The 14627-nt window shown below is 37.8% G+C and overlaps 1 protein-coding gene and 1 long non-coding RNA gene across 4 annotated transcripts in view; both read left to right on the top strand.

The window, feature by feature from the left end:
* The first annotated feature begins 2478 nt into the window (after nucleotides 1–2478).
* Nucleotides 2479–14627, top strand: part of LOC124551135 (speckle-type POZ protein-like) — an 84150-nt gene continuing 72001 nt past the window's right edge. Inside the window, exon 1 of one of the 2 annotated variants that reach the window (XM_047126097.1) lies at nucleotides 2479–2768. In XM_047126097.1, coding sequence (XP_046982053.1) covers nucleotides 2733–2768 — 36 coding nt within the window. In that variant the 5' untranslated portion in view covers nucleotides 2479–2732. Of the gene's footprint in view, nucleotides 2769–2916; nucleotides 3062–14627 lie in introns of those variants that run through there. The other variant, XM_047126098.1, reaches the window with a different exon arrangement.
* LOC124551136 lies at nucleotides 7769–9803 on the top strand. 2 transcript variants are annotated; one of them, XR_006967779.1, is made up of 3 exons: nucleotides 7769–7996; nucleotides 8159–8305; nucleotides 8439–9803. It is a non-coding gene; the product is annotated as an uncharacterized LOC124551136 (long non-coding RNA). The 2 variants fall into 2 exon arrangements; XR_006967780.1 differs by having other exon boundaries at nucleotides 7771–7996; nucleotides 8159–8285.

Genomic DNA, 14627 nt, shown 5'->3' with positions numbered 1-14627 from the left:
ATAAAAAAACAACAGATTAACAATACGAATCTAACATGAGAATTAGTCAGCACAAGTACAGTGTCCAAGGGAGGATGATGTATTCAAGCTGCTCGTTCCCTCAGTGATGTGAATAAAACCCCCAAATCTGAATTTTACTATTCGGTGGATGATTGGCCAAACTAAAATGACAGGAGCCTATCTTTGTATCTGGAATCAATGGCACTATGGTGTTGGTGTACCCTTATAAAATGGTTAATTCCAGTTAATGAACAGGTGTTACACAATATGGCCAGCAGTGTCTTATTGTCTTGAGAGAAATGAAAACGTGGGCCAGCAAGAGATCTAGACCATCCAAGAATATGCAGATAGTGCTAAGTCATCGGAATACTGTCCTGGTGTACAACACCAGAATGGCCACCCTCTCAGCGATTGAGCACATGATGTCTTCCCTAAGATGATTGATCAAAGAGTGATTCTGATTGTGCATCCCTGTACCTGACTCCTTCGTTTGAGACACCATGGTAGCAAACGTCAATCAGGCAAAATTTTATTTACTTCTGTCCAATTGCATGAAACTGCAATGTTAAATAATATTCCATCACAGAATATATCAAGTAGAGGGTCAGTCAGGACACATTTTTCAATGAAAGTTTGTTATGAAATTTCCCATCTGGCATCAAGATGTGATCCAGGTGAATCAGAGCATTGTTTATACAACTCAGTATTTACAAGACGCCAAGGAAATGCGACAGAAGCTCCACCACATCCCATTCCCACAGTAGCAGGCCTGACCTCTTCAAAAACAGTGAGTTCTCTCCAGAAGTTATCAGGTGGTTGGCCAGCCCTTAAGAGGCAAACACACTAGCCAGACACTGGACTGCAGTCTGCCACAACACTAAAAATCCCATCCCTGTTTCAGTGACTTGAGAGCCCCATAAATCTCATTCGAGTGCCTCTACCGGCCATGTAAGCTAGGGATTTAACCGTCTGAGAGTCGAATGGGCTGTCCCGTTACTCCCAATGTCGTGTGAATTGGCCATTCCAGAACTCTTGAAGAAACGAACTGTAAGGTTCCCATGAATTCCCATGGCTGAAATGACGTAAGTTCAGACAAACAACCTCTGCAATTTAATCAAATCCAATACTCAGAATCACGTCCAATCATTACAAGAAGCGGATAGTGTTAGCTTATTAATGGAAGGAAGCCAGATGGCTTCTAACCCTGCAAAGTTTATTGCAACGTTTATCAGCTGACCACAAAGCTACACAGTAGCAAACCTGTTTCTTAAGTAGCTCTCTGCATTGTGTGTTGCGCAGTTTTTCAACTATCAGTGATCAATATGTGTTTTCACAATATTCTATGCCCTTGTGCAACTGTTGGTTGTCTGTCAAATCGTGTGGCTGGGTTACTGGAACAGTGCTGTGCACTTCATGCCTGACTGAGAAATGTTGTCATGGAAGATCCATCTTCAACTACAGGACATATGCTTTCAACTACGGATAACGCATTTCTTTTGTTTATCTGGAATTCATGTCGTATGTTTTACGTGTAGTTACTTTTTTTCAAACTGAAGTCCCTCTCCTTCACAAACAGAAATCAAAAGCAGAAAAAATGCTAAAAGATCTGTTTTCTGATTTGATGTTATTAAGAAGACTCCAATTTTGCTGTTAGACCATACAAATCCAAGGCACTTCGTTGGATAAATTCCGATATACTTGGGTATTGCTGCACAGGAAATATTTGATAGAGTCAAAGGCAACACTAAAGAGAAATTGTTTTTACGAAAGTTGCTTGAATTTCTATGTACGGCTTTTATCAAAGACCAAAAGACAGTTTAACTTCTCAGACCGCATTTTTCAAATAACTTCCATATTGTAACGTAACGTAGCCCAATCCTACACTGTTAAAGCCTTGCTTCCTGTGTCGTAAAACGGTCTCTTGTGCTTCAAAGATTAATCAACTGTTGGCAGCTGGATTCGGAATTGAAAAATCATGTTACGCTGGATCATGATAAACTTGGATTAGATGTATCTAAACTTTTTACTGTGTATTGGAAGAAAGTTTTTATAGGAAATGTGCAGCAAAAACTCCTAATTACCCAAATTTGCAAAAAGTAATTTTGCTTCTCCTCTGTCTTCCCTTTTCCAATGCATCGGTGGAACGAGTGTCTAGTACCATTAAAAATTTGTATACGGCTCGTAGGTAAAAGTGAGAACTGGAACAATAGCAGCACTGAAGGCTGTAAAAGAGGGGATAGAAGACGAAGGAAGATGTGTTTCTTTCGAATCGAGGGGATGAATGATGAGAAGCGGTGTTTTAGGTACGTAAAATGTTCAGTTGTTAATTTTCCATGTATTCTATGGTCATTTTGCTTTATGTAAGCATTTCTGCAACTATTTTTGAAATGGAGGGTATTTTGTGGTATAATCGGGTAAGTTTTCGATGCTGGGTGGATAATTTAAGTGGTAGGCATTGGCAACACTGCGTGACGGGGCTGTCCCGTGAAGCCTCGTAGGAACTGGCATTCGTACAGTTACGGTTCTGTCTGAGTGCGGTGTTACGTTTGTTCGTGTGGTTACCATATTAGTTCGTAACTATTGGTAGACATATTAGTCGGATAACTACTTCGCCTTGCCTAGTAACACAGTATTCTACCGATAATTTTTAATCTGCTTTTGCATCGACGGTTGCTAAAGGGATAGCCGTGACATTTTCGCACTTGCAGCAAACTAGAACAGTCGCGTACAGTATGGGAAACACCGAATCAACTCTAGAAGCGCAGCCGGTAAGTTGTGTTTACAGTCATCGTATTTAAATCTGTACAGCAACTCCCTTCAAGGCGTGCCGTGACAACTGGAGTCAGCTTTCTAAAAACAACTGCTTCACCTGCCTTTGCGATACTGACGTTTTCATATTCCTGTGTAAACAATGGGGGAGGCTGCATCAGGACCAATGACATACTTCCGTATTTCGTTCAGTAGTTTCAGTGGTCAGCGTGAGGTATGACAGGAAAGAAAGGTGGTGTATCATTTGTTGGTTCTGCACACCTAACGACAGATCAAAGGACGCTGGACACAGGTGAGACGACGTGTTTCAAAGCAAGAGATTCTCAATTTAGTATACCATAACCTCCGAAATCGTTACGCCTTAATAAGAAAGAGGCACAAACAAGCCGACAAACAATATTAATTTAACTGCAATTTGTTTCACTCAATTTAAGTTGTGCTATTAGGCCTATCCTAGCAACAATCGTGTAGTTCGTGACATTTCGGGGAAAACCAGTCAAATGTTCGTGACAAGGAAGGTAATTAATGTCAGCTCTGCTGTTAGCCCCAACATAACCACAACTTCGTAACTGGTGAAATATTCGGAAACAACTCATATCGTAAGGCATTTAATGTAATTGCTGCTCATGGTGAGAATGAGTTGTGAATAAACAAAAAGCAAACAATGAAACCATAAGAATATATATATATTGTGCAGCAAATAGTAGAGAATAACAAAACAAACATACATTTGTTTTTCAGGTATGACTTATCATCATTGACCTCTATAGTACAGAATAATAGAACAAACAATAATTAATTAATTATAGTGTGTACATACATTTGTTCAAATAAGAATTATCATTATCATTGACCACTCACTATGTTCTGAAAATCCATGTACTCTGTAAAAACATTCTCTTAATAACATTTTTTTAAGCTCATTTTTAAAAATGTAAAACTCTTCTATCTTTTTGATGCTTAAGGGAAGAGCACTCTTGGTGCAGCCCCTTTCATTATTCGTAATGCTCGTTTTTGAATAATGAATGACCGGTTTGCCAGACTTGAATTACCCCAAAATAAGACACCATACTGCAATAGACTATGCACAAGAGCATAATAAACACATATTATTGTTTTTTCACTGCAGCAGTTTTTCAGCATTCTGAGTATATTGCAGCATTTAATTAGCTTTTTATTGAGCATTTCAATATGTTTATCCCACTTTGGATGCTCGTCTAACCAGATACCTAAAAATTTTGCATTTGAAGTTTGTAAAATCTTCTGTTCACCAAGTTTCAAAACTATATTGGGCTTTACTTTATTCGATACGTGGCTGAAATTCATCCATACTGTTTTTTTCTCATTTACAAATAAACAGTTATCTCTAAGCCATTTTCCTGCTGCTTCATTTGTTATTTGTACTTTGTGTTGCAAGTCAGTCTCATTTTGAGCTTTAATAAAAAGACTTGCATCGTCCGCATACAATACAGCATTAGCTAGTGTTAAGCAGTTTGGTAGTTCATTTATGAAGATCAAGAGCAAGAGGGGTCCCAGCACAGATCCTTGTGGCACTCCATTACTAACTTTCTTATAATCTGAAAAGTAAGAGGTTCCTTCGTGAACTATTTCTGCGATCTAGTATCTGTCTGACAGGTATGATTTAAACCAGCTGTGAACAGCACCACGTACACCATAGCAATATAGCTTCTCAAGCAATAATTCATGATCAATAACATCAAATGCCTTTGATAAATCTAAAAACACCCCACAGTTTACTTCGTTATGATCTATAGAGATCCGGAGAAGTTTTAGGAAATTATATACAGCTGTTTCAGTTGACCTGTTTTTTCTGAAGCCATTTTGCTCACTGACTAATATTCTACTTGTGTTCAGGAAAGCGGAGAGTCTTTCGTGCATTATTCTTTCAATAACTTTTGAGAAGCAGGATATCAAGGATATGGGTCATGAAGTTTTTTACATCATGAGGATCACCATTTTTATTTTATGGTTTTGTTGTTGACAGCTTTAATTCTTTAGGGAAAGTGTCAGTGCTGAAAGAGGTGTTCATTATGTCTACAAGGGGATGAGCAATACTTATGCTGTGTTTAAGTATTTTATCTGGAATGCCATCAGTGCCACAAGACAATTTATTTTTTAGTTTGTTGATTGCATTCTGTACTTCTTGTACACTTACAGGGTATAAAAACATAGTTTTAGGATTGGTGGAGATGCTATGTTTAATCTTTGTTTGTCTGTGGGTTTTTATGAGGCTTTGTACAATACTTGCATAAAGAAGGTGGAATATATTGGCAATACATAAAGGATCACTTATAGTTTTGTCCTCACTTTTAATAACAAAGCTACTCTCCCTTACTTACTTCTGCCTACAGTTGTATTTATCACATTCCAAACTGATTTCATTTTCTTGTTACCCTTGCTTCTACTGATGTATGAGTCGTTATGTAACTTTTTTTTGCTGCATTAATGATTTTCCTGTACAATTTTTCTGTAGCAGGTGACATACTGTTTCAGAACTGGATTTAGCCTGGCTGATTTACTTAGCTTTTTAAGTCGCTCTCCAGATTTCCATTTCCCCTGTGTTACCCAAGTATTAGGCTTGCTTTTTATTTTAATTTTGTTAAGAGGGAACACAATTTCATAGTTATGTTTGTAACAAGTTAAAAATGACTGAAATTTCATATCCACGGTGTAGAGTTTGTCTAAATCCCAGTTTGAGTTTTTTAATAAACAATTAAAAACCCTAATATAGTCCTCATTGATACATCTTCTGTAGATATATTTCTCATGTATTCTAGAATTTGTGCCCAGTACATTTATAGAGAGTTTTATAGCTTTGTGGTCCGAGAACCCTGTGTCAGTTACTTCAATAATATGATCTAGCTTTTGCAAGTCAAAATATATTTGATCTATTATTGTTTCAGAGTGTTTTCCATATCTAGTGCATTCCTGGACAGATGGTGCTAAATTTTGTGAATATAACAAATTTAGGTTTGATACTTTTGACAAAAAAATTGTTCAAATGGCTCTGAGCACTATGGGACTTAACTGCTGAGGTCATCAGTACCCTAGAACGTAGAACTACTTAAACCTAACTAACCTAAGGACATCACACACACCCATGCCCGAGGCAGGATTCGAACCTGCAACAGTAGCGGTCTCGCGGTTCCAGACTGTAGCGCCTAGAACCGCTCGGCCACACTGGCCGGCCGATACTTTTTGACAGTTCATTTTAAAGTTGACATTGAACTCACCAAGTACAGTAATGCTCTCTGTAAAATGTCTTAATTCATTAAAAAGTCTTTAAACACTGTCTAAAAATGTCATAAAGTTCCCTGATGGGGAATGGTATATGCACACGATAATTATTTTGGGTTCTATAAGTTTGCACATACTGTATTCAAACTCTTTACCAATGTGTCTTATCTTACTGAGTTTAATTTCTTTGCATTCAATTCCTTGCTTCACATATATACATGTTCCTACCCCTTTAAAATTCTCACTACAAGAGCTACTGATCATTTTGAATCCTGTTATTCTGGCTGTACAAGCTTGGTTTTCTTTTAGCCAGTGCTCACTTATACATAAAACTAAAATATCCTTTAATTTATCCATCAAAAGCACATCAAGTTCAGCAATCTTACTAATTAGACCGGACATTTTGATATAATATAGCTAATGATATGTTGTCTTTCGAATCCCTCACACTGGTCGCCTCGTTGTTTGGTTGCTGCCTGTCTTGAATAAAAAGTCCTTCAGATGGCCTGGCGGAGACACTCTTCTTTTGCTCAAGGGATGGGTGGTTTCTAAAGCTTCTGGAGGTGTAGTAGAGACTGTTGTTGCTGATATCGCTGGTATAGCCTGTTCCGTTTCTGATGACAATTTTTGTGTTGCAGAAGATACTGTGGACTGGTCTATCAGAGGCAGAACAGCAAAAGTTTCACTGTTTATGCATCTGTTTAATGAGTGAAGTAAACCTGTTTCATTCAGTTTTGGTTTTGTTTCCTTTAAACAAAGTCCAACAGGTAACTGTAAAATGTTTGCACTGCCTTATACCATGCAGAGATCGTTTGACGGCAGCTTGTATGCTGTCTGTGTTATTGATATAAGCATCTGCTATAGCATCCTTAGAAGTGAGTTCATGGTCAACAGTAAGATGTTGAAAAGCAACATCTTTGAGGTACTTGGGCGACCGGAAACAGTGCGAAATAATTATTGTGATTGGCAAAATGTACTCTTTCATAATGTCAAGTACGGCTGCTTTCATTCACTGGGGTACAACACAAAAATGTTGCAAACTGTTTTTGTAGCTCCAAACACGTCTAAAGGCTCCAAGAGAGTCAACAGAAGCGTCCGATTCCACCTGTCTGCTTTGACCTGTGACGTAATGCTGTTGTGATGTGTGATGTCACTATGACCTAATGTTTTTGAGTTGGTTGTGTATGTAGATATGTTGTATCTGGTGGTGGAGGTGGACGTGCTGAGTTTATTTAACTTGTGGTATTGGGTTCATTTGGTTTTTGCTTTAATGTTTGTTTTAATTTTATTCTATAGTAACTGCTATGTTTTTCCTGTTTTATATTAATGGTAGGTCAGTTGTGTTTTAATTCATCTAGTTAATATGGGGTATTTGGAGTTCTGTTTCCACATTTGGGAGTTGTGAGTGTTGGTTATGTGGTAACGATAGTTGTGGTTTACCTATACACGAACATATCAGTATGATATATGAATCGTCATCGCAATACAAAATCAGTTGCTCAAATATACGCACACGCGGAATACATAAGTATGCTTCAGAACATGACAGGTGATTGGTTGTGCCCTTGATAAAGGAACCACCTCAGAATTTGCTTGGAGGAGCGTAGCAAACCAAGGGAAATGTCCGATTCGTCCAGGTTTGTTTTGTATAGCAAAATGCCGTAATTTAAATTTTTTGATAACATCTGTTTTAGGATGGTGTGATTTTTTTTTTTTTTTTTAGCATTTCCTCCCCCTAAGCTACTTATTTTCTGCTGCTGTCCCGTCAGTTGCATTTTATTTATGGCGTGAGACGATATTGTCATTTTTATTTTTGTTCGTGTTTGTCGGCGTGTGTATCAAGGAGCACTAGAAAGACGGGTGCGGGAGCATTATCGTGACATCAGCATCTCAGGCCACAGTGTGCTTGTGTGTATCGTGTTAGCAGTTGAGTGTGTTTGTGAGTGTCATGTGAGCCAAGTACTGTAGTGTAAGTTATTTTCAACCACGTCTTTTTTAATGTGTATACTGAAATCATTCAACGTGTATATAATTTTTTAGTAATGAAATAAGTGTATATGAGAGTATAATAATAAGAAGTGTGCATAACCTCAACCATGTAGATTTTACTTAACCACCAAATTTCTTTCAGTGAGAGTTGTAAAACAAGTACATTGTATTGTGCAAGCCACTTATATAGTGACTGTCGAAGTGTGCACATGGTTCAACAGGTTTTCGTGATTTTATACAGATGTGTTTATAAGTAAATACTCAAGAAGGTATGTAAATAATCAAGAAGGTATGTAACATCAAAGTTTAGTGTAGAGTGCTCCAGTTGCAGTACATGTTGTTATTAGTAAACTGTAGTGTTACAAATTAATTGTGACAGGTACTTCCAAACCATAAATTCTTTTTTTTAATGTTGTTTACAGATTTTGTGAAACATTGAAATGCCCCGCAAGTGCAGTGTATTTGAATACAGATTGAATTACAAATTGGAAACTGGGAAACCAACAATATTTTCACTGCCATCCGATGAAAATCGCCGTAATTTGTGGCTTCGTCACATCCCAGCTGGTTCTTCAAAACTAAAACAACCAGGTGTATTTCGACGAATCGTACATAATTCGAGTAGACAGACTTATGGACAAAGGTGAACTAAAAGTGTTATCACGAATAATCCCTAAACTAACAGAAGATGTCGTGCCAACTTAATTTCCAAAGACGCCATCCTATTGTTCTGAAACAGTCAGAAAAACAAAACACTTTTCTGATGTAGAAGACAACGTGCGAAAAGCCATTCAAGATAGTATAGATTCCAATAAGAACTCTTGCGCAGGAAGCACTAAAAAGTGTAAATGACATAAGTTCACTTCTAGACACCAGAAAAATTAGTAGTAGTAAGTGGTCAGTCTGTCCCATCAAATGTTGCTCTTTCTCCAAAGACATTTCAATCCTTGATTTTACCCATACAGTCCTCTCTTGAAAGTAGTTTCATATTTATTTGACAAACATGGATTTGATTAATTTCTGCCAGGGAAATTTCAATCTGATAATTTTGAAAGTTGATTTGGGTCATACCATCAACAGAGTGATGCCAATTATTATGTAAGTTACATTCAGGTATTAGAAAATGAAAGAAAGCTTTGATTTAATAATAATAGCTTTGATTTAATAATAATGTACTGTTTGCTACTCATAATGACACTGTACAGCTGAAAACTTTAATTCCTATTCAGCAGAGCAAAGATCGGAGTGTTTATATACATATGTTTGCAGATATATTAAATGAGAGTTTCAAAATAGAGGAAATTGGTCATGATGCCATACCTATAGTGACCCACGTGGGAGGTTATACGCTTAGAAAAGTCTTAGAGAAATCAAAATGTGAATTAAACAGAGGTAGACTAATTTTGCCCTCTGAGGAAGTGGTATTTACTGTGGCTCTGGCATGGCACACAGTTTCTTCACTTTTGAAAAAGTAGCATTTCATGACGTGGGGAAACAGCTTTCAGTTGCACGTGATATTAGTTACAGAAGAGTGGTCACTAAGGTCATTGATGCTAGATGCAAATGTGTGTTGCATAACACCCTGTTAAACAAATTAGAGAGTATTTCCCTGTGTACAAACAAGATTCTTCTTAATAATTTTGACAGGCTTTATAATGATAAAAGAATAGATTTCAATTATAGTTCCAGAAAAATTGGAAAATTTAAGTTGTTCTACTCGCATAATACAGAACTGTGTAACACATAAATGTGGTCACTGCATTGTAAATAAATATAATTGTGTATTATTTTTGTGTTTTAATATGTATTTATAATGAGCCCAGATTGTGACTTTCCATTTACTAATGATTTATTTTAAAGGTAGGTGTGTGTGTGTGGAGGGGGGGGGGGGGGGGGGGGTTATATTTTTGTTTTTATTGCGATGGAGTTCCAGCTGTGCAATAGATACAATCATTTGGACTTTCTTGAATACTTCTGCTCCTGTGCCTTACAGAGAATGTAGAACATCTAAAACCCTATGTACTCCTTTAGTGATGAATAGATTCATTATAAATATAGTACACTGGAGTAACCTCTGGTATGGGTTATTACTCTAAGAAAGTTCAATACTGTGTGCTTTAAAATAACTTGCAAATTTCCTACAAGATAAACTGAGAGAATTAATGGTCCTGCTGTTGATTTTGAAAGCTTCTTCAATTAGTTTCACCTTCATTCCAGTGTACATGTCAGCAACTACTGTAAGTGGTTTTTATTGTCTTAGCAGTTTACTTGATTATGCATCATAAGCCTTAAAACTTTTTTACCAAGGTGAGTGGATAGCTGATATCCAGAAAGCAATAGTATGTTTATTGAATTTCTCTTCTCTAATTTGTGAACAAGCAGTAACTTCGTCAGATGTCCTGCAGTTATTGTAAAGGAGTTAACTACCAACCTCACCCACAATTTGATCTTTTATATGCAGGGCAGAAGTGTTGAAAATGAAGGGTACTACAGAATTTTAGTTGCTTGTTGTTTAGTTTTGTAAATCTGGAAAGTAAGCTAAACCTCCAGGTTTACATAAGAAATTATGAAATCTCTGCAAGCGAATTTGTTTTCATATTAATCAGCTCTAAATGACAAATGTGGCCTCAGAGGCATGATGCCTTGCTTCATCCCAGTAGCTCTAGTTCATGTGCCTGAAGCAGCAAATGAAGAATGGATGTATTACTGTGCTGACCTACTTCTTTGATGATTGGTGTAATATTTCCTTTATCAGAATTGGTGACACCTCCCTTGTTGGTTTATAAATTCTGATTTATACTGACCAATTTTTTCTGTTTTTTGTTTATGATTAAATGATAAAGTTCAGATGTCTCATGAGAGATGTAATTTGGTTCATATTTACATCAGGTAGCCAATCTTCAATGTAAAATAGGTGAATGGTGTTTTCTGTGAGAATTCTGTCGGTGATGTGCATACGTTTTAATTTAAAAAATTCAGAATTCCAGAGACCTATGAGTAATTTCTTGTGTGTGTGTGTGTGTGTGTGTGTGTGTGTGTGTGTGTTTTGACAGGTGACATCATTACCGCCATATTGTATCATTTCTGCTGTATTGATAACTTCGTGTCAAAGCAGACAGGTGGAATCGGTCGCTTCTGTAATGTCCTAAAGGGAGTCTCCATAAATTTACACTATTTTGTATTTTTTTGTCTTGTTCATTAACTTAAGTTTAGTAATAAATATCATTAAATTCTGAATTATGCACATATTTTGGACATCAACTAGACTTTTACCTTTTCTATTGCTCTCTGTCTCCTTTTAACAGTGTCACTTGAACCATAGGTATAGTTAAATTGGAACTAGGTTCAGAATGAAACATTGTGGTGAAATCACATGTTGTGCTAGTCACCAATGTGCAAAGTTATTTATTTTTATTGATCAAAGGATCATCTCAGAATGATGTTTATCATTACAATACAAAAGAAATAGCTCAAAATATACACACACTTGGAATACATTTGTATACCTGAGAACCTGACAGGTGGTTGGCTGTAGCCTTGATCAAGGAACTAACTCAGCATTTGCTTGGAGTAACTTAATAAAACCACAGAAATCCGAAATCAGTATGACACGACAGAGCAAACTCCATCTTTATGAATTTGAAGTCGGTGTCTTAACAGTTGCACCAGCTAGTTCGGTAGGTCTCTAATGTACGGGCCTCTTAGATTCATATACTTAGTTTCAGCTGACCTGTAATGCATGATATAGCCTTTTTCTTCATTGCTGCACATGCCAAGAATCCCCATTGATGATCCCGGACCATGCAATGCTGCTAAGCCCCTTGCACTAATTCCCATTTGTTTGGAAATGCTTCATGCATCGTTTAGTAACCTTTCCTCAGTCCGCCTGAAAAACTAGTCACTGTCCCCCATGTTGAAATCTTGTGAATGTTACGACATTATTGTCATACACTTTACATCTTGACTCATGATTCTTTTGTGAAGTAGTGAACTGTTCTGTACTGAAAAGTGACAGGGTGCTGTAGTTACTGCTGTCATTATTACCCACTGCTGTGAGTCCTGTAAGTAGGCTTTAGTTATGTACTGTGCATTACTCACAAAGAATGTCTCAGTTGCCTTTTTAAATATATGCATTTTAGTAATATCTTTAATTTTCTTGGGTAGTTGATTGTCCAGTTTTATTTTCTGATGTTCCATTATTATGTGCAGAACTACTAGTGAAATATTCAGTACAGTGTTCCTGATATTTACCACAGATTGGTAGATGCACTCACGTGATGTAATAAGGATGTCCAGTTTTTTAAACAGCTTTTTACAATGAGCCTGACTACTACTTCAAGGTGTTATACTTGCAACCTCTTTCAGCAGTTTAAAAAGTGTTCATTTTGTTCCTTAAATCCCCAAAAAAGAGTCCCATAGTTAAGAATTTTGTGTACCTAGGCATTGCATGTCACCACAAGACAGTAGCTGCTACAGAATGATGCTAAAACCTAAGAGCAGAAAGTGCCAATGACATTCTTTTTGCCATTAGCGTTGTATCTTCACTCCTTGTTAATTAACTGTTGATATTCGTCCCTAAAGTTTTGCATTTGCTACTCAATCTACAGATTTATCACCTATGCTTAATGTGACAGTTTCACCCCTTTCCTGTTGAAATGTATACTTTTTGTTTTCTTTGTTTTGTGTTGATTAATTACATCTTGTCCATTTGTAAACATCCTTGAGGGTTTTATGTGCTTTTTCTATCAGAATTCTGGTGCTTTACCAATGACTGTAATGTTGCTGTCATCAGTAAAGAGAATGTTCTCTCCATACCTCATGCTGTGTGGAAAGTCATTGATCCTGAGGAACACATATGTTTAATTTTTGTCTGACAATTGTTTCACTAAATATCTATCATCAGCAGATGTGCACACTATTTCCATCTAACAGAACACTCACATAAGACTTGTGATTGGCAAGCATTTGGAGCCAGTTGCCGTCTCCTTCAGGCAAAAGGGTTGAAGGGGAAGGAATAAGGCTGAAGGAAAAGGACTCGAGAGGTTTAGGAAAAGGGGTAGATTTTGGGAAAGTCATCCAGAACTGCGGGGCAGGGGAGACTTACTGTATGGGATGAGAAGGAAAGACTTATTGTTGGAGACTGCACCGGATGAGACTTCAAAACCTGAGAGCTTAAAGATAGAAGACAGGGTAATATCCAAGACAGACATTACTACTACTACAATATCATGCACAAGTTAATGAGAGTGAGAAGCTAAGTATATTGTATGTAACAGAGGTGGGAGGGGTGATGAAAAATAGATGGGAAAGATGAAAGATTTAGAAAACTAAAACAGAGTGAACCAAAGAGTAGCAACAGTGAAGAATAGCTGAGACGGAAGAAATTAACATAAATTAAGGCCAGGTGGGTAGCGAGCACCAGGGATGTGTTGAGCTGGTTCCCAGCTGCGGAGTTCAGAGAAACTGGTGTTGGGGAAAGGATCCAGATGGTGCATGTGGTGAAACAGGTGCAGAGGTCATGTATTTCATGTTGTAGTGCATGCTCTGCAACAGGATATTGAGAGTTGCCAGAATATACCCTCTGCCTATGCTGATTCACCCTAATCAATAATTTGGTGGTAGTCATGCTGATGTAGAAGGCTGAAAAATGTTTACATAGTATCTAGTATATGACGTGTCATTTTGCAGGTGGCTCTCCCTTTGATAGGATATGTTTTGCCAGTTACAGGGCTATTATGGGTGGTGGTAGGAGGGCATGTAGGTGAAGTCTTGCAGTGGGGACTGTCACAGGGGTAGGAGCCATAGGGCAGGGAGATGGGTGCAGAAGGAGCATAGGGTCAGATAAGGATATTTCAGAGATTGAGAGGGCAACGGAGAGCTATTGTAGGTGTGGTGGGCAAAATTTTAGACAGAATGGATCTCATTTCAGGGTATGATTTTTGGAAGTCGTGGCGCTGTCGTAGGAGCTGATTAACACATTGCAGACCAGGAGAATACTGAGTCACCAATGGTGTGCTCTGAAGCTATTTTGTGGAGGGCTCAGTCGTACCACGATTGAAGTGATGGCCCAGGAAATCTGCTTTTTAACTATGCTGGTGGGGTAATTACGTGCAGTGAAGACTGAGGTGAGAAGGGTGGTGTATTGCTGTAAAGTGTCTGCATCTGAACAAATATATTTGCCTCAGGTGACAAGGCTGTATTGGAGGGTGCAGTCCCCAACAATCAGTCTTTCCGTCTCATCCCGTACTGTAAGTCTCCCCTAACCCACAGTTCCGGGTGATTTTCCCAAAATCCACCCCTTTCCCTTGACCTCTCCAGTCCTTTTCCTTCGCCCCTCTTCCTTACCTTTCAACCTTTCTGCCTGAAGAAGGAGCCACTGGCTCTAAAAGCTTGCCTAATCATAAACTTCTATTACGTGTGTGTTCTGCACTGGCTTGGTGAGTAGACCTTTTATCTATCCAATTAAATAATTTTGTTGTTTAGTAGAATTTTATGGTCAGCAGTGTTACAAGCCTTAAACAGCTCCATATATCACTGTCGTAAGTGCTGTAGTGGCCAATTGTGCCCTTCTCCCACATCGAAAACCAAACTCTACTTTTATGTTAGGTTAT

This window comes from Schistocerca americana, chromosome 9, assembly GCF_021461395.2.
Source record: "Schistocerca americana isolate TAMUIC-IGC-003095 chromosome 9, iqSchAmer2.1, whole genome shotgun sequence".
In the NCBI taxonomy this organism is placed as follows: Eukaryota; Metazoa; Arthropoda; class Insecta; order Orthoptera; family Acrididae; genus Schistocerca; species Schistocerca americana.
Note: the sequence above shows the minus strand (reverse complement) of the source record. Positions and strands in the feature narration are given on the sequence as shown.